Consider the following 21329-nt stretch of genomic DNA (forward strand, 5'->3'; position numbering starts at 1 on the left):
CACCATATAGCCTGTGTTCTCTATCTACACTATCCAACAACTCCCTTATCCCGTTGCAGTCTTCCTTGTTTAGGCATAATTCACTGGACCCTCCATTTGTATGAGAAACTTCATCATACTGTGATCAGTCTTTCCAAAAGGATCCCTAACTACAAGATTGCTAATTTTAACTGTCTCATTGCACAGGACTCGATCTAAGATAGCACTGTAGGTTCAGTAATATGCTGTTCAAGAAATATATCACACACGCATTCTATGTAGTCCTCCTCAAGACTGCCTCAACCAATTTGGTTCACCCAATCTACATGCAAGTTAAAGTCCCCCATGATAACAGCTATTCCAATTTTTACATGCTTCAAATACTTTTCAGTTTCTTGCCTGTGCCACTGTAATATTATTATTCAGTGGCCTATAGACAACTCCCACCAGTGATTTTTTTCCCTTTACTATTCTTAATCTCTACCAAGATGGCTTTAACATTCTGCCCCTTAGATCTTATATAAGTCTCTCACTATCCCCCTGATCTCATACTTAATTAAAAGCAGTGCCCCACCTCGCTAACCTTCCTGCATATCATTCTGTATTACCTGATATCCTTAGATATTTAATTTCTAAACCTCTCCACCCTGCAACCACATCTCTGTAATGGCCCCTTTTAAACTGATTTGTGCCACAAATTCACTGACCTTGTTATGAATACTAACTACAGGCATTCAGGTAAGGTGGCCTTATACTCATTGTGCCTTTAAAATCTAGTAATCTTTGTCTCCTACACACTTGACTTTTCTGTACTTTGCGCTTACTTTTCTTTTTTTTAAACTTCTGTTTTTACTTTATCTTTATCCACACTTTTCTCTTTTACTTTAACCATACCTCTACAAACTGTTAAACTCACCCGTCTCCCCCACCCACCACTATTTGTTTAAAGCCCTATACACAACTCTAGTTATTCAACTCGCCAGGATCCAGATCCCATCATGGTTCAGGTTCAGGTGGAACAGCTGCCTCCTTCCCAATACTGCTGCCAGTTTTCCATGAATTCAAATCCACTTCTCCCACACCAGTCCTTGAGCTATGTATTTAACTCTCTAATCTTCTTAACACAGTGCCAATTTGCAGATGGCTCAGGTATTCATTCAGAGGTTACCACCCTTTTGGTTCTGCTTTTTAATTTAGTTCCTAGCTGCTCAAATCCCTCAGCAGAACCTCTTTCCTCATTTCACATATTCCAATTATTCACAACAAAGGTTCATTTCATTTCACAGCAAGCAGGGAGACCTTATGGCCTTCAAAACTCTTTAGGACATCATTAATCCATAAGAACTGCAATTCAGACAGTCCACATTCAAATCTGTAACATAACTGAAAGGAATTCCTCTACCAGTGCCCATCTGGTGTTGCACTAAAGCCTGCATATCCTGCAGGACACATACAACAATATGAGAATAGTCCTAGTGTCCATGTTCTTTGGTTCAGTGCACCTGCTCTAATTAAACCGTAAGAAGCAAAACACCTGTTGTTCCCTGGCAATGTTTTTTTTTCTTCTCTCCTTTTAGCGTTCTGAGCAACTGTCTCCTTTGTGCCGTGTTGATTTAGCCTTCAATCGTCACTAACACTTTCCCGCAACACTTCCAAGAAAATGCAGGAGGTACAACATTTAACATCTATCATTTCATTGTTAATAATCAAAAAAAAATCTTTCCAAGTAAAACATTAAATGACATATGCTTTATTCAGTTTAATAATTTAATGATCTAATCAAGATGAGCTCTCCTCAACCAAGAGCAAAATAGTTGAGCACTTTGTGAAACATCTCAAATTAGTCCACAAATGTGACTCTGAAATTCCTATCATCCTGTCATGTCAACAGGCTCCTACTTTCACCAATCATCCCTGATGTTCTTGAATCTGCCCTGTTTTCTATGCTTCATAAATATTCCCATCTGTTCTTTCTTTTTCTCTCTCCTTTCCACAATTCTGATGGAAAGCCAATAATTTCGACACTGAAACACAAGAAAATCTGCAAATGCTGGAAATCGAAAGCAACACACACAAAATGCTGGATGAACTCAGCAAGCCAGGCAGCATCTATGGAAAACAGTAAACAGCCAACATTTTGAGCCAAGTCCTGATGAAGGGCCTTGGTCCAAAACATCAACTGTTTACATTTTTCTATAGATGCTTCCTGGCCTGCTGGTTTCAACTCTGTATCATTTTCCACTGATTATGCTCAATCTGCTCAGTAATTTGCTTCAATATTCACTACAGAAAAGGAGCTTGGCGATTGTAGGGATGACTTATAGCAGATTGAAAAGCTTAAGCATATAGATGTTAAGAAAGAGGATGTGCTCGAGCTTTTGGAAAGCAACAAGTTGGATAAGTCTCCGGGATCATTCTGCTGTGGGAAGTGAGGGAGGAGATTGCTGAGCCTCTGGCAATGATCTTTGCATCATCAATGGGGACGGGACAGGTTCCCGACGATTGGAGGGTTGCAGATGTAATTCTCTTATTCAAGATAGGGAGTAGAGATAGCCCAGGAAATTATAAACCAGAGAGTCTTACTCCAGTGGTTGGTAAGATGATGGAAAAGATCTTGAGAGGCAGGATTTATAAACATTTGGAGAGGCATAATATGATTAGGAATAGTCAACATGGCTTTGTCAAAGGCAGGTTGTGCCTTGCGAGCCTGATCGAACTTTTTGAGGATGTGACTAAACACATTGATGAATGTAGAGCAGTAGATGTAGCTTATAAAGATTTCAGCAAGGCATTTGATAAGGTACCCCATGCAAGGCTTATTGAGCAAGTAAGGAGGCATGAGATTCAAGGGGTTATTGCTTTGTGGATCCAGAATTGGCTTGCTCACAGAAGGCAAAGAGTGGTTGTAGACAGGTCCTATTCTGCATGGAGTTGTGCCTCAGAGATCTGTTCTGGGAACCCTTCTCTTCGTGACTTTTATAGTGACCCGAATGAAATGGAAGGAGGGTTAATAAATTTGATGATGACACAAAGGCTGGGGGTGTTGTGATAGTGTGGAGGGCTGTCAGAAGTTACAGTGGGACATCGATAGGATGCCTAACTGGGCTGAGAAGAGCCAGATGGAGTTCAACCCAGATAACTGTGAGGTGGTTCATTTTGGTATGTCAAATATGATGGCAGAATATAGTATTAATGATAAGCCTCTCAGCAATGTGGAGGATCAGAGGAATCTTGGGGTGAGAGTCCATAAGACACTCAAAGCTGCTGCACAGGTTGACTCTGTGGTTGAGAAGGCATATGGTGCATTGGCCTTATTCAACTATGGGATTGAGTTTAAGAGCCGAGAGGTAATACTGCAACTGTGTAGGACCCTGGTCAGACCCCACTTGGTGTACTGTGCTCAGTTCTGGTCACCTCACTACAGGAAGGATATGGAAACCATAGAAAGGGTGCAAAGGAGATTTACAATAATGGTGCTTGGATCGGGGAGCATGCTTTATGAGAATAGGTTGAGTGAACTCGACCTTTTCTCCTTGGAGCAGCAGAGGATGATAAGTGACCTGATAGAGCTATTTAAGATGATGAGAAGCATTGATCGTGTGGAAAATTAGCTTTTTCCGAAGGCTGAAATGGCTAACACAAGAGGGCACAGTTGTAAGGTACTTGGAAGTAGGTATAGAGATGTCAGGGTTAAATATTTTTTTACACAGAGAGTGGTGAGTGCATGGAATGGGCTGCTGGTCATGGTGGTGGAGGCGGATACGATAGGGTCTTTTAAGAGATTCCTGGTAAGTACATGCAGCTTAGAAAAATAGAGGACTATGGGTAACATTAGGTAATTTCTAAGTACGTACATGTTCAGCACAGCATTGTGGGCGAAAAGCCCTGTATTGTGCTGGAGGTTTTCTATGTTTCTATGTAAAATTGTAATTCTGTCAATAAATTTCTATTCATTTACAACCTGAGAGTTATAGTTGAACACTTGGATAACTTAACAAAGGATATAGTGCTTTACCGACATACAATAAGAATAAACGCTTCTCAGGCTTCCAGCCAGGTACACATTTTGATGACAGACTCCATCATCTTCATCAGGGATAATGCCTAGGCACAACTAGTTCAGTGATATATATACTCAGCTTCTATTGTCCATCCCTCCTGATAGGTTAGCCCTCAACAATCTGGTTTATGCTTGTTTAAAATTGTATTCCAATTCTTACTTACAGCAAGACATTCATATTTGTTAAAATTCTTATTCTCTAGTCTTATTTCAATGGCTTCCTTCACCAGGCGGTCCCAAAAGCCATTGGCATGGCACAGTAGTACAGAATGGCTGCAAGGTAAAAGAAGTCAATTGGCCCATAAAAAGGACAATGGAAAAATCAGGAAACCTAACAATGAGGAGGAACTCTACTGTCTTCCCTGTATTTATAGACAATAGACAATAGGTGCAGAAGTAGATCATTCGGCCCCTCGAGTCTGCACCGCCATTCTGAGATCATGGCTGATCATTCACCATCAATACCCAGTCCCTGCCTTGTCCCCCTATCCCTTGATTCCCCTATCCATCAGATATCTATCTAGCTCCTTCTTGAAAGCATCCAGAGAATTGGCCTCCATGGTCTTCCGAGGCAGTGCATTCCACACCTCCACAACTCTCTGGGAGAAGAAGCTCTTCCTCAACTCTGTTTTAAATAACTGACCTCTTATTCTCAATCCATGCCCTCTGGTACTGGACTCTCCCAACATCTGGAACATATTTCCTGCCTCAATCCTATCAAATCCTTTAATTATCTTAAACGTTTCAATCAGATCCCCTCTCAATCTCCTCAATTCCAGCGTGTACAAGCCCAATCTCTCCAATCTCTCTGCGTAAGACAGCCCTGCCATCCCAGGAATCAACCTAGTGAATCTACGCTGCACTTCCTCAATTGCCAGAATGTCCTTCCTTAAACCTGGAGACCAAAACTGTACACAATATTCCAGATGTGGTCTCACCAGGGCCCTGTACAAATGCAAAAGGACATCCTTGCTCTTGTACTCAATTCCCCTTGTAACAAAGGCCAACATTCCATTTGCCCTCTTCACTGCCTGTTGCACTTGCTCATTCACCTTCATTGACTGGTGAACTCAGACTCCGAGGTCTCTTTGCATTTCTCCCTTACCTAACTCTACACCGTTCAGACAATACTCTGCCCTCTTGTTCCTGCTTCCAAAGTGGATAACTTCACATTTATTCACATTGAATGACATCTGCCAAGTATCTGCCCACTCACCCAGCCTATCCAAGTCTCACTGTATTCTCCTAACGTCCTCTTCGCATGTCACACTACCACCCAGTTTAGTATTGTCAGCAAACTTGCTGATATAGTTTTCAATGCCTTCATCTAAATCGTTGACATAAATCATAAAGAGCTGTGGTCCCAATACAGAGCCCTGTGATACCCCACTAGTCACCTCCAGCCAGTCCGAGAAACACCCATTCACTGCTTTGCTTTCTATCTGCCAACCAGTTTTCTATCCATGTTGAAACCCTGCCCCCAATGCCATGAGCTCTGATTTTACTCACCAATCTCCTATGTGGCACCTTATCGAATGCCTTCTAAAAATCTAGGTACACAACATCCACCGGCTTACCCTCGTCTAACATCCTTGTTACACCCTCAAAAAACTCCAACAGATTAGTCAAGCATGATTTGCCCTTGGTAAAACCATGCTGGCTCGGCCTAATCCTATTACTGCCATCAAGATGTGCCACTATTTCATCCTTAATAATGTACTCAAGCATCTTCCCCACGACTGACGTTAGGCTAACAGGGCGATAGCTCTCTGTTTTCTCCTTCCTTCCCTTCTTGAAAAGTGGGATAACATTAGCCACTCTCCAATCTTCAGGAACTGATCCTGAATCTAAGGAACATTGGTAATCATTTTCCAATGCATCCGCAATTTCCTGTGCCACCTCTTTTAGAACCCTCGGATGCAGACCATCTGGACCTGGGGATTTATTAGCCTTCAGTCCTACCAGTCTACTCATCACAGATTCTTTCCTAATGTCAATCTGTCTCAATTCCTCTGATATCTTATGACCCTGGCCCATCCATACATCTGGGAGATTGCTTGTGTCCTTCCTGGTGAAGACAGATCTAAAGTACGCATTAAATTCTGTTGCCATTTCCCTGTTTCCCATAACAATTTCTCCCAATTCACTCTTCAAGGGGCCAACATTGTTCTTAACTATCTTCTTTCTCTTCACATAGCTAAAAAAGCTTTTGCTATCCCCTTTTATATTCCTGGCTACACTGAGCTCATACCTGATTTTTTCTCTCCGTATTGCTTTTTTAGTTATGATCTGTTGTTCCTTAAAACTTTCCCAATCATCTGTATTCCCACTCATCTTAGCCCTGTCATACTTCTTTTTCTTTAATGCTATACAATCTCTGACTTCCTTTGTCAACCACTATGGCCCCTTCCCCCTCTTTGAATCCTTCCTTCTCATTGGAATGAACTGCTTTTGCATCTTTTGTATTATCCCCAAGAATATCTGCCACTGCTGATCCACTGTCTTTCCTGCCAGGGCATCCGCCCATTTAACTTTGGCCAGCTCTTCCCTCATGGCTCCGTAGTCTCCTTTATTTAATTGCAACACTGACACCTCTGATCTGCCCTTATCCCTCTCAAATTGTAGATAAAAACTTATCATGTTATGATCACTACTTCCTAATGGCTCCTTAACTTCAAGACCACTTATCAATTCCTGTTCATTACACATCACCAAGTCCAAAATAGCCTCGTTCCTGCTTGGCTCAAGCACAAGCTGTTCCAAAAATACATCCCTTAGACACTCCACAAACTCCCTATCCTGGTGTCCAGCACCTATCTGATTCTCCCAATTCACCTGCATGTTGAAATCTCCCATAACGACTGCATTACCTTTAGCACATGCCAATGTTAACTCCCTAATCAACTTGTACCCAATATCCACACTACTGTTTGGGGGCCTGTACACAACACCCATTAGGGTCTTTTTACCCTTACTGTTCCTCAGCTCAATCCACACAGACTCTACTTCCCCTGTTCCCAAGTCACCTCTTGCTAAGGACTGAATCTCATTCCTTACCAACAGGGCCACCCCACCCCCTCTTCCCATATTTCTGTCTCTACGATAGCACGTATACCCTGGTACACTCAATTCCCAGGCCTGATCCCCTTGCAGCCATGTCTCCGTTATCCCAACAATATCGTAGTTCCCCATTTTCATCTGAGCTTCAAGCTCTGACACTTTCTGACACTACGCGCATTCAAGTATAGAACTCTTAGCCCATTCCTCCTCTCTTTGCTTAAAACACTGTCTACTGTACCTAACCCAGCTCCTTGAACTTCCATCGGGCTAATTGCACCCTGAATTTTGATGACCTTCTCAAGATCACCCAAACCTTCTACACATTTAACCCCATGCTCCTTCTGACCAACCCTCTGGATCTGGATCCCTGCCCCCTGCACATCTAGTTTAAACCCCCCCGAGCAGCACTGGCAAACACTCCTGCAAGAATGTTAGTACCCCTCCGGTTCAGATGTAGACCGTCCCTTCGAAACAGATCCCAATGTCCCTGGAACAAAGACCAATTATCCAAAAACCTGAACCCTTCCTTCCTGCACCATGCTCTCAGCCTCGTATTAATGTGCATAATCATTCTATTCTTCGCCTCACTCGCACGTGGCACAGGTAGCAATCCCGAGATTGTCACCCTGGAGGTCCTGCCTTTCAGCTTCACTCCTAACTCCCTGAACTCTCTAAGCAGGATCCCCTCACTCACCTTACCTACATCGTTGGTCCCTACATGGACCACTATATCTGGGTTCATGCCCTCGTTCTCAAGAATAGCCTGCACCCGATCTGAGATGTCCCGGACCCTGGCACCAGGGAGGCAACATACCATCCGAGACTCCCGATCTGCCCCACAAAATCTCCTATCTGCCCCCCTGACTATAGAATCCCCTAAAACTATCGCTCTCTTCTCTTCCCTCCTCCCCTTTCTAGTTGAGGGTTCAACCTCTGTGCCAGAGGCAGGACCACTACAACTCATTCCTGGTAGGTCATCCCCACCAACAGTATCCAGTACGGTATACTTATTGTTAATGGGAATGGCCGCAGGGGTGCTCTGCTCTCTCTGCCTGCTCCCCCTGCCTCTCTGGACCATCACCCATCTGCTTACTTCTTGGTTTTTTGGTGTGACTACCTCCTGATAACTCCTATCTACCTCTGCCTCTGCCTCCCGAATGATCCGTAGTTCATCCAGCTCCAGCTCCAACTCCCTAACTCGGGCTGTTAGGAGCTGCAGCTGGACGCACCTCTTGCAGGTGTGGTCATCAGGGACAACTGTGTTGACCCTGACTTCCCACATACTGCATACGGAGCACACCACTGCTCTGACTGTCTCCCCGATACCTGAACTGGATTAATAGAATAAGTCTAAAAAGCACCTAGCGACCTTACCTTCTTCCCCTCAGCGAGCAATCACACAGGCTCACCGAAGTCCCCTTACGCCGAAGCCCAGTTAGCCAAAGTATAGCCAAAGATACTTTCCACAGTATCCGGAAGGATCGCCAGGATGCTGACAGCTTATGAGTGTCAAAAATGACCTAGGTTCAGGACAGCTAGCATTTGTATGATTCCCTGTGAATTCAGAGCAGGTATATTGGCTGGACAGGACACACAGTAGAAATCTGCATCAAGGTGCATAGGAGGTGAATCTGTTTGGGTTATTCGGAGAAATCAGCGATAGCAGAACTTTGCATGTGGAATGACCACAAGACCAACTTCGACAGCACAAGACTACTGTGCTGCGCAAATGAATTCGGGACTGCCTGGTGAAGGAAGACATTAAAATAAGGCTGGAGAATAAGAATTTTTGCAAAGACAAAGGTTTCATTCTAAATAAGAACTGAATTACAATTTTAGACAAGGTTTGTTACGTATCCCGTAACTGGATAACTTACCAGCAAAGATAGAGAGGTCCGTTGAAGTCTGATGTCACTATTTTCAAACGTTTTTATTTATAAAGGGGCACAAAAGTAAGGTTAATACAAACATTCAGATAATGCACGTCACCAACACTCAATCTAAAGCGCGGGTATAGTAATAATCATCATTAAGAAGTAATCTCGGCTGTTGTCTAGGGGATAATATTTTTGTCCATTGGAAATATAAAAAAAAGTCATTCAGAAGTCTGCAGACTTTAGCCTTTCAAGGAATTGCTGGGTCTCACGTGTTTTAGAGGGATCGGTGAAAACGAAAAGAAAACTTGCCCGGGTCTTTACGAAGCCACTCCGTTAAATCAGGGGAGCATTGTTTTCCCCGTTGTTCGTTCGAAGTCCTTCTTGGTATCCTCAGCCACCCGCTCCCTAGGCCAAGGGAGCTAGGAGCGCACGTGGTGTTGAGTGGCTTCCAGCTCTCACGGGAGCGTTGAGTGAGCGAGTTCTTCTGGTGCGTCGCTCAGGTACTGCCTCCTGCAGTCCGCTTTTATCTTTACTTGCAGAGTTGTAGATGTCCATCAAAGTAGGGTGATGCAATCTCCACTCCCACATTGCCCGAGGGTGTCCATGTCCATGGTAGCTGTCACGTAGCAGGGACATGCACGTGACACAGGTGCCTTTAAGAACAATGGCCAGAACCGTTGCATTGTCTCTCACTTCCGAGACCTGAATTAATAGCGATCTTGCGATTCTCCGGAAGGAGGGGGCTGCTCCCGCTCCTTTGGCCCCTCAGAGCTGTGGTACCTTTATAACAGGTTGAACACTGGAAACCTGACCAGTTGAGGACTAACCAATTGGGAGGGGCAGACAATGGGAGCTGAGTATATATACCACTCGGCTAGACATGCCCAGGCATCATCCCTGATGAAGATGGCAGAACTTAACATTGAAACATTGGATAAAATTGACACCTGTATCCATCTGGATGCCTTTATACTTGGATAATTTCTTTTGTTACTCATATCATAAAAACAAATGGTTTAAATTACCAAAAGAAAATAAAATCACTCTAATAAATCTTATAGTAAAAATTTGGAAATGTGTATAATACATCACACAAAGATCCAAAATTCTGATAGCAGATAACTGAATGTTTAATATATTTTTTTAAACTTTTTTAAATGTAATTTTTCACAAAATCAACTTTCTAAACTGAACTACATTCAACACTCAAGTCATTCTTTTTTGTATCTTACCATTCTGTGTGAGTTTTGTTGAACAAACCAAAGTGGAAATCTGAAAAGAGTCTTTGCTGATGGCTAAATTTCCAGAACCGTGCATATTTTTCCCAGTGTAGCCTTTTTCCTCAAGTTCTGGTTTAGTTGCGACTAGATTTAAATACAGTGATGCATCTTCCAGCTTTTTGGCATCCCACTGTTCAGGAAAAAGACTCTATATGTTATATTTCACCAAATATTGCACTTCTATTTTATCAGAGGACCTGACCTGGGCTCAGTATGTAAGTGCAATTATAAAGAAAGCACAATAGCACCTCTACTTCCTTATGAGTTTGCGAAGATGTCATGACATCTAAAACTTTGAGAAACTGCAATGAATGAGTGGTGGAAAGTCTATTAACTGGCTGAATCAAGCCAGCTATGGAAACACCAATGCACTTGAATGGAAAATGTAATGGACACGGATGAGTTCTTCACATGTAAAGCTGAGCCATCATTCAGCACATCTACATGGAGCTTTGTTGCAGGAAAGTAGCATCATTATCAAGGACCCCCACCACCCAGGTCATGCTCATTTCTCATTGCAGCCATCAAAAGGAAGGTACAGGAGCCTCAGGACTCTCACCACTAGGTTCAGGAACAGTTATCATCCCTCAACCATCAGATTCCTGAACCAGAGGGGATAACTTCACTCAGCTTCTCTTGCCCCATCACTGAAACGTTCCCAAAACCTATCGACTCACTTTCAAGGACTCATCATCTTATGTTCTCAAAATTTACTGCTTATTTATTATTATCCTTTCTTTTTGTATTTTCACTGGTTGAATAGCCAGTTGGTGCAGTCTTTCATTGATTTTCTTATGGTTATTATTCTATTATGGATTTATTGAGTACACCCACAAAAAATGAATCTCAGGATTGAATACCATGACACGTACATACTTTGATAATAAACGTTTTGAACTTTTATGCAAATCTTTAAGTTGCTACAGAGCTGCCCATTAAAGGCCATTACAAACCAACATACCTTGTATACAATAAGATCATGTTCTCCATCTTTCAGCGTTGTTCCATCAGCCCTCATTAATTTCACAAATGCTAATGCAAATATCTTTTCAGATTTGTCTTTAGCTAAATAAAAGAAAAATTTTTTTTTGTGTAACGTTATCTTTAAAAAAATAGATTCAAGGCCACCACAGTATAAATGATCCAACAAAATGCCTCACAATACTTTCCTTTATGATGCGTCAGAAAGAACAATTTAAAATGCAGAGAACATATAACTTGTATTTGGTAATGGAATCATTGTAATGCCAAGGAAATTCTTATATTCCATTCACAAAACAAGTATCCAAATTATCTAGTTTGTTCAAAATGCTCATCAAATAAAAATTACTTCCACTTTTAGGCAGTACATCCCAGAAAGATCCTGTCAATGGTCACATCCTAAACCCAATATTGCTGAAATATGGTGATAGCATATTTCATATTATATTTTATAATTCTTTGTGACAGAGGAGCCAATAATACTATAGAATGTGTGCCATCGCTCAAGGTTTCCCTTAGTTCCATTTATTTCCCACCAATCTATCAGATATCCTTCAATTCCCTTAATTACCTGACACTCAGCAACACTTGGGCATATTACAAACACAAATTAACTTACCAGCATAATTGACAGTACCACTGGTCATGATCAAACTTGGGTTGTTGGAGCTGTACAGCAACAACATTAACTGGATATTTATTGAACATCCCTTTGAAAGATGTGGTAAGTGAGCTTTGTGAGCTCATTTTATGGAAGAATGGGATCAGGGAACATACTGAACATCATCAACTAATTTTCCGGTTATCACTTCAGCAGTTTTAATTGTTGTATATTTATTGGCTACAACCCTACTGCGATTGCTAAAAGCATTGTTCAAACTTTCCTTGAGCTAAATCACTTAATAACAGGAGCATGATCTTGCTTGAGAGTAACACCACTGAACCTCATCTTAAATTTGTAAGCTGCAGTTTGCCAGCATATCTGCTTTGAAGAAATCTTGTCAAAATAATTTTGCCACTTCCTTAAAAAAATGAATAATATAGGAAAAAGTAACAATCACTTTCAGCACTTACAATCCTGAGATGATCGATGTCGGAACGTGAATCTTAAATGACTCCGATTTACATCTTCAATCGGGATTGCCACCTACAAAATTAAGATATTATATACTTCAGCTATGGTTTAAAAAGATAATTAAATATGGGGATTTTAAGAGACATACTTCCAGGTTACAACAAGAAAAACGTACCTTTACAGTCTCAAACCATCGGGGTTGTTTTACTTGATAGTAAATAACAGATTTATATTCAGAGATACCTTCATCTCCTGCACCAGGAAAAATTACGTTCTTTAAAAAAAAGGAAACGTCAATTCACTTTCAGAGCCATGTTAAAATGTTTCAGAATTTGAAAAGTTTAATTAACAATGTGACCAAGTATGTGCCATGTTTCATAACTATATAATTTTTATAAAAATTATTGATCAATCTTTCAAGATAAAATGGAAGTATTGTGGAGACCCATTTCCTGGCACATCCGAACCGGCTCACAATTAGCCAGCGTTCCGGCTAAGGGAGATAGCCTACGGGGGTTTGTGAGTACGTGTCTTTTGGAGCATCCGCGCCCACGGGGGGGGCGGGTTGAGGGAGGCTTAAAAGCAAGGCTGTTTAGTTCGAATAAAGTTATCTTTAACTGCAGTTTACCAACTCTGTGTCGTTATTTTAGCGTTGCGTGTAGCACACCGCTATAATTGGTGGCCCCGACGGTCCAAACGATTTTTGGACCAGAGATGACCGACGTCGCCTCGGTTCATGCAGTTTTGTTGAAACTGCCCGGTTTCTGGACGCCACAACCTCACCTATGGTTCCAACAAGCAGAAGCCCAATTCCACGTTCGGCAGATAACCTCAGAGGACACCCGTTACTACTACGTGGTGAGCTCCCTCGACCCAGACACAGCGGCCCAGGTTGCGGAGTTCGTACAGTCTCCCCTGACGGACAGCAAGTACGCGGAATTCAAAGCCCTGCTCCTCAGGACTTTCGGACTCTCACAGCATGAGCGGGCTGCTTGTTTACTGCACCTGGATGGCTTGGGCGACAGACCTCCATCAGCTTTAATGAATGAGATGTTGTCTCTGGCCGACGGACGCACATCCTGCCTCATGTTTGAGCAGGCATTCCTAGAGCAGCTGCCCGAGGACATACGCCTGCTGCTGTCCGACGCGGATTTCAGCGACCCCCGGAAGGTGGCAGCCCGGGCGGACTTGCTGTGGAACGCCAAGAAGGCGAGTGGGGCATCAATCACACAGATCACCCGGCCACGCTCCCAGCAGCAAACCAGACCAGGCCCGGCTGCAGTGCCCGCTGACCCCAGAGGCAGGGGTGAGGAGTCCAACAAACAATGGCGCAGAAGCCCGCCGTTGTCGCCCACCCTGCAAGTTCCCGGGAAATGCCAGGGCCAGCCACCGCTGATGGCTACGGCGGCTGGCCATCGGGATAGCCTCCTGTATGTGTGGGACAAGCGGTCAAGACGCCACTTTTTGGTCAACACCGGTGCCGAGATCAGCGTCTTACCTCCAACGAGTTACGACACCCGCAGCAGGGCACCGGGTCCCCCCAAGGGCCGTGAACGGCAGCACAGTAAGGACCTATGGCACCCGTCAGGTGCAGCTACAGTTTGGCTCCAGCCAGTTCACGTGGGACTTCACTCTGGCCGCTGTAGCCCAACCGCTTCTGGGTGCAGATTTTTTGCAGGCTCACAGCCTACTGGTCGACCTGCCCAGAAAGAGACTGGTCCACACCAAAACCATTCAGATGTTCTCCCTGGGTGCAGCCCAGTTGCCAGCCCCTCACCTCGGCTCCATCGCTGTCCGACGACGACTTCACCGGGGTCCTGGCAGATTTCCCATTGGTTCTGGCACCGCAGTTCACAGCGGCCATGCCCCGACACGGCGTACAGCACCACATCCCGACCAAGGGATCACCCCTCCACACCTGTGCTCAGCGGCTTCCCCCGGACAAGCTCCGACTGGCAAAGGAGGAGTTCAAGAGGATGGAGGAATTGGGGATCATCCGGCAGTCCAACAGCCCATGGGCCTTCCCCCTGCACATGGTACCCAAAGCGACAGGGGGCTGGAGACCGTGCGGCGAATACCGCAGGCTGAACGAGGCTACCACACCGGACCGCTACCCTGTGCCGCACATTCAGGACTTTGCAGCAAACCTGCACGGCGCACAGATCTTCTCCAAGGAAGACCTCGTCCAAGAGTACCATCAAATCCCGATGCATCCGGACGACGTCCCCAAAACAGCTCTCATCACCCTGTTTGGCCTTTTCAAGTTCCTCCGCATGCCGTTCGGCCTAAAGAATGCCACACAGACGTTCCAGCGGTTAATGGACACGGTGGGACGTGACCTGGACTTCGCGTTCATCTATTTGGACGACATCCTCATAGCAAGCAGCAGTCGTCAGCAGCATCTGTCCCACATCAGTCAACTCTATGCCTGGCTGAGTGACTACGGTCTAACGATCAACCCGGCCAAATGCCAGTTCGGACTCGATACCATTGACTTCCTGGGCCACAGGATTACTAAAGACGGGGCAACCCCTCTGCCCGCTAAGGTAGATGCAGTCCGCCACTTCCCCCGACCCACCACGATCAAAGGCCTTCAGGAATTCATAGGTATGGTCAATTTCTACCACCGTTTCCTCCCTTTAGCTGCCCGGATCATGCACCCCGTTCGCCCTGCTGACCGGTCCGGGCAAGGACATTACCTGGGACAAGGAGTCCGCCGCCGCTTTCATTCAAACAAAGAAAGCCTTGGCAAACGCCGCGATGCTAGTGCACCCCAGAATGGACATCCCTACCGCCCTCACAGTGGACGCATCTAACACGGCAGTCAGTGGGGTACTGGAGCAACTCATCGAGGGTCACTGGCAACCCCTGGCGTTTTTCAGCAAACACCTGCGGCCACCCGAGCTCAAATACAGTGCTTTTGACCGGAAACTGTTGGCGCTCTACCTGGCAATCCGGCATTTCAGGTACTTCCTAGAAGGTCGGCCCTTCACCGTGTTCACGGACCACAAGCCGCTTACCTTTGCGTTTACAAAAGCGTCCGACCCCTGGTTGTCCTGCCAGCAGCGCCATCTGTCCTACATCTCTGAATACACGACGGATGTCCGGCACGTCTCGGGTAAGGACAATGTCGTGGCGGATGCGCTCTCTCACCCTTTCCCAAGGGGTAGATTTTGAGGCGTTGGCAGAGGCACAATAGGCAGATGAGGAGATCCCGAGTTACAGAACCGCAGTCTCCGGTTTGCAGCTCCAGCACCTCCCTGTAGGCCCAGGTGAGAGGACCCTACTCTGTGACATCGCCACCGGCCAACCCCGTCCCGTTGTCCCGGCACCTTGGCAGTGACGTGTTTTCGACTCCATTCATAACTTGGCGCACCCCTCCATCCGGACAACTGTCCGGATGGTTTCCAGCAGGTTCGTTTGGCACGGATCCGCAAGCAGGTCAGTGAATGGGCCAAAACGTGCATGCACTGCCAGACGGCCAAGGTGCAGCGGCACACCAAAGCTCTGCCGCAGCAGTTCCACCCCACCCACCGGCGTTTCGACCACATTCATGTGGATATCATGGGCCCCCTGCCAGTGTCGCGCAGAGCGCGGCACCTCCTCACTATCGTGGACCGGTTCACCAGATGGCCAGAGGCGATCCCGCTCACCAACACCACCTCCGAGTCTTGCGCCCGGGCACTGATTGCCACCTGGGTGTCCCGCTTTGGTGTACCGGCCCACATTACCTCCGACAGAGGCGCCCAGTTCACCTCCAGCCTGTGGTCAGCTATGGCCAGCCTTTTGGGGACTCAGCTGCACCACACCACTGCCTACCACCCACAGTCGAATGGGCTAGTGGAGCGTTTCCACCGTCACCTGAAGTCGGCTCTCATGGCCCGCCTGCGAGGAGCTAACTGGGCGGACGAGCTTCCCTGGGGCATACTCGGCATCCGCAAGGTGCCCAAAGATGATCTGCACGCCTCATCAGCCGAGTTGTTGTACGGTGCACCCCTGGTCGTCCCCGGGGAGTTCCTACCAGCCCCAAGGGGGCAAGAGGAGGAACCCGCAGCAGTCCTGGGCCGACTACGCGAGAGGCTCAGCCACCTGGCCCCCGTACCCACTTCGCAGCATGGGCAGAACCCGACCTGCATACCCAAAGACCTGCAGAACTGTAAGTTTGTGTTTGTACGAAGGGGCGGGCATCGGCCACTGCTGCAACAGCCCTACGAGGGGCCGTTTACGGTGCTCCGGAACAACGGGTCCACGTTCGTGCTGGATGTTGGGGGGAGAGAGGAGGGTTTCACGGTGGACCGACTCAAACCGGCCCATGTGGACCTGGCGCAACCGGTCAAGTTTCCGGCACCGTGGCGCAGAGGCCGACCTCCCAAACAGGTTCCAGCCCAGACTGTGGACATTGGGGGGGTGTATCGCCTGTTCTGGGGGGGGGGGTTATGTGGCAACCCATTTCCTGGCACATCCGAACCGGCGCACAATTAGCCAGCATTCCGGCTAAGGGAGATAGCCTACGGGGGTTTGTGAGTACGTGTCTTTTGGAGCATCCGCGCCCACGGGGGGGGCGGGTTGAGGGAGGCTTAAAAGCAAAGCTGTTTAGTTCGAATAAAGTTATCTTTGACTGCTGTTTGCCGACTCCGTGTCGTTATTTTAGCACTGCGTGTAGCACACCGCTACAGTATCCTAATTTTCAGGGTATAAAAACATTAATTGAACTGAACATTGGAATTGAATCCAAACCACTTACACTACTACAGGTGTACGATACAGAATAGTCATACCTCCAAACGCTTGCCTTCTTCATCATACACCATCATTGTGACTTCCACATTTTTGGATGTTGTTTTATTACCTTTGTCAAACTCTCCTTGCAACAGTGTAACATAGATGTCATTACGAACATCCCCTTTAAAAAGTAAGAATAAACAATCCTAAAATAAACATATTTTTGAGATTTTTTGGGAATAAAATATTTTGCAGAAAACAATTTGCGTACGGTTGTACAAATGTCTGACGTTAAACATTAGTCATCTTGTTCTCAAATGTCTTCAAAATGGTAAATTTGCTGTTGTTTCCTGGTCATATGACCCTACATCCAGCACTAAAATTTTAAATGTTCAAAAGTAGGTTTTATAGCATCTAATTGCAAAGTTAATCCAGGCAAGAATCCCACCAGTATCTTTTGCTTCTTAGTTTGTGATAACTGTTCTTAGATTTTTCTTCAAATGAAGATAAACAAGACAATGGGTTATTACCTTAACCGCCTGAAACAACTGGAATTCACACATTTTGTCACACAATTGTGAATATGGTTTAGCAGCAGATTGATCTTATCATCAAATAAAATTGTGGCAATTCCCCAGCATATACAAGATATTGGTAATCATAACTAAGACCCTGATCAATAAAGATCAGGCAGACATATCCAGAAATCATGGAATTTTGGAATTCATGGAAATCATGGAATACCATATCTGTTCAGTCAACAGTACAGACTCGAACTTACAAAAGAACAAATTTAAACTGTTGCCTGAGCAACAACAGGACATCTTTACAGCTATATGTTGTAAAAAAAAAGATATCATCATATAAAGTAGTGACACACAGATGCAACAAAAAGACTGATGCTTCACAGCTCTAACGATTCAGGTTTGATCCTGACTTCCAATGACATCTGTGTGGCACGTGCCAGAGAACACATGGGTTTTTCTTGAGTCAGTAGACTTACCTCCCACAGCCCAAATGTTGATCTGGTTAGTAGGTTAACTAGCTACTATAAAACTTTACTAATGATTGTAAAGCTGGTAGAAGAATTGGGAGTTTTGAAAGTCACATAAGAGGGAATAAGTTATAGGAAAATACGATGGTAAATGGGACTGCTCTGACAGCCAGCATACACATGATGGTTTAATAGCTTCTTCTATAATATAAGAAAAAGGAGACATTTTAAAGTTAAGTAAATGACTTTGAGCAGCACAAATTAAACAAAATTCTGAACCCAATAGCAAGGGGAAAAAGAATAAGTATTTTCGTTGGGAACTCCTGTAAAACCAACAATGAAAAATTCCTACCCAATTCTGGTGTGAAACTGCTTCTCTAGTTCTGTCAAATGTGAAGTTCAAAATCATTCCAGGCACCTGAGTATAACTTAATGCTGCAATGACATCTGAAGAGGCAGCTAAGCTTCACAATTCAAATATGCACATAATGTTAGGGATCATTCTGGGGTTAACACTTATGGATAACATAATTATGGATTAACTAAAATGAGAGTCAATCTTCAGGAAATAAAACCTACACATAATTTATTTTCCAATTTATATTTTGTGGCTGGTGAAACCAATCACTTTGTTTGGAACATTCAAATACTGTCCCATTGAAACTGCACAAGGAAAGACAACAGATGAACGTTCCTTATACTTACACATTGTTAAAGATGTATTCCCGCCACTTATTTTTGTCATATAAGCTTCTGGTTAGCTGTTTATTCATGGAAACACCCTTCAAAATTTTTCATTTTGGATGTTGGAAGTTAATACACAAGGGGATTTTGGAACAGATGCCAGTATTGAATAGCCATTTGGGATATGCTACGATTATAAATATGCAATTCTGCTAATTTACCTGACTACATTCTAAATGTTAAAGTTAAGTAGGTGATTATAGCAATTTAAACATAAAATGCCGAAGGATCTCAGCAAGCAAGGCAGTCAATGTTTCAGACCAAGACCCTTTGTCAGGACTGGAGAAAAAAAAAGATGAGGAGTAGAATTAAAAGGTGGGGGAGGGGAGAGAGAAACACAAGGTGCTAGGTGAAACCAGAAAGGGAAGAAGTAAAAATCTGGGAAGTTGGTTGGTGAAAGGGAAATAGGGCTGGAGAAGGGGGGAGTCTGATAGGAAAGGACAGATGACTTCTCTCCCTTGAGAGGATTGCTCAAGGCAATTCAACGTGAAGAGGCAGAGGCCTAGGTCTCAGAGGCTATTATGGATTGTATGAGTGGGACAATGGAGCAGTCTCCAAGGCCTGAGGCTTTGGCTTAAATGGCTTCGGCAAGAAAACACAGTTGAGGAGCAGGTAAGAACAGATAAGGCTTAGGCTTCTTGTTATAGCAGTTAACTAAAAAGCTTACTAATTACAACTAGTTAAATAAATAAGGGATGTAGGCTTTTATGTTTAGAGTTTCTGCCACATCACTGGCAGATTAGATATTTACATTAACGAGGAGATGTACTGAGTGTACTACAAACCCAAATTTGGTCAATTTGATTATTGCAATAATAGTAAAATCATTCTGCTATTTCTTAACACATGGTATATTTTAATATTAATAAAGTTGTAATAAACAGAAGTCTACACTTAAGCAACAGATAATCACATTTAAATCACACCTTAAACTTACCAGGCATTATTATTTCAGGAAAACCCATTTTCCTTGCAACTGCTGTGGTTCTGTCAACAAGGTGGGGAAAATCTTTTCGGATCTGATGAACATCCCCTAAGAGCAGTTTCATTGTAGCCCACAAACCTGAACAAGAAAATTAAATATAAAATTGAACCAGATTCCAAATTATTTTGCCAAGTAAGATTTATTTATTAAAGAAAAAGCTGCTTTTGAGATTCAGTCACAGAAACATTGAATTTTAAGTGTTTTCCCTATTGACACATTGCTCACTTGCCCAACTAATTCCCCAGAACTATATGCTACAGTGAGACATAAAGATCAAAGAACTTCTCATGAATACATTCGTGCAAGTCCTCCCTTATGATCGTTCACTTCAGTATCATTACATCAACTGCAAAATTCCCCAATATCACCTGTCATTTTTACAAATCCCTGTCATTTGCTCTTATTTTACCTTCCCCTCATTTTTTGGTGGTGTGTAAAACAATTTTCTTATTTCTTCCAAGGACTTCCTTTACATTTGAGCTCTGATCAAAAGTTCATAATTCTATTGGCTATTAGTGCATGTGTCTCACCAAATTTATTGACATGTTGAATGCCTGTAGATTTGCTTTATTTGTTACAGATACATCAAAACATAGTGAAATGCATTGATTGCATCAATGACCAACACAGTCCGAGGGCAATCCACAAGTGTCACTATACTTCCAGCATCAACATAGTATATATACCCCTATCAGTAGCTCTTTGGAATGAGGAAGGAAACCAGAGCACCAGGAGGAAACACAAGTGATCACAAGAAGAATGTACAAATTCCCTACAAAAAACGGCAGTAATTGAACCCAATCATTGATCAATGGCACTGTAAGGCCTTGTGCTAACCTCTATGCTACCATGCCGCTCTCTATTCATGTAAACCCAACATTACAAACAAGTCACCTTGCAATTAAAATGTTACACAACTGGTCATTCAGAGCCTTGACTAATAATTCACAGATCCAAGTTGAAATCCCACAACAGCAACTATAGAATTTATAGTGGTGCTAGAAAGTTTGTGAACCCTGTAGAAATTTCTCTATTTCTGTATGTGTATCACCTAAACTATGATCAGATCTTCACATAAGTCCAAAGCCTAGATAAAGAGAACCCAATTAAATAAACAACACAAAATAAACTTTGTACTTGTTCATTTACTTATTGAGAAAAATAATCCAATATTACATGTATTTGTTGGAAAAAGTATATGAACCTCTGGGGTAATGCCTTTTGCAAAAGCTATTTGGAGTCAGATGTTCCAATCAACGAGATGAGATTGGAGGTATGGGTTGTAGAGGTGCCCTGCCCTACAGAAAGGACACAAAGTCAGGTTACTGACAGACCAACTCTTCTCAAGAAAGATATGTTTATGTGCATCATCCCTCAATTAAAACAACTTTCAGATGACCTGAGAAGAATCGGAGATGTATGCAGCTGGAAAAGGCTACAAAAGGCTACCTGAATGCTCATCAGTCCAAGCAAGAGAAATTGTCTACAAATGGAGGAAACTCAGTACTGTGGCCACTCTCCCTAGGAGTGAGCATCCTGCAAAGATCACACCAAGAGCACAATGTGCAATGC

General features: G+C 44.0%; 1 protein-coding gene across 2 annotated transcripts in view; it reads right to left on the bottom strand.

The window, feature by feature from the left end:
• Positions 1-21329, bottom strand: part of dock1 (dedicator of cytokinesis 1) — a 549009-nt gene that overhangs the window by 379639 nt on the left and 148041 nt on the right. For both annotated transcript variants that reach the window (XM_059947697.1, XM_059947695.1), the window contains exons 13-18: positions 19710-19835; positions 17091-17215; positions 12488-12586; positions 12312-12384; positions 11218-11321; positions 10209-10386 (exon numbers count right to left, since the gene is read on the bottom strand). In XM_059947697.1, coding sequence (XP_059803680.1) covers positions 10209-10386; positions 11218-11321; positions 12312-12384; positions 12488-12586; positions 17091-17215; positions 19710-19835 — 705 coding nt within the window. The remainder of the gene's footprint in view (positions 1-10208; positions 10387-11217; positions 11322-12311; positions 12385-12487; positions 12587-17090; positions 17216-19709; positions 19836-21329) is intronic.

This window comes from Hypanus sabinus, chromosome 22 (assembly GCF_030144855.1).
Source record: "Hypanus sabinus isolate sHypSab1 chromosome 22, sHypSab1.hap1, whole genome shotgun sequence".
NCBI lineage: Eukaryota > Metazoa > Chordata > Chondrichthyes > Myliobatiformes > Dasyatidae > Hypanus > Hypanus sabinus.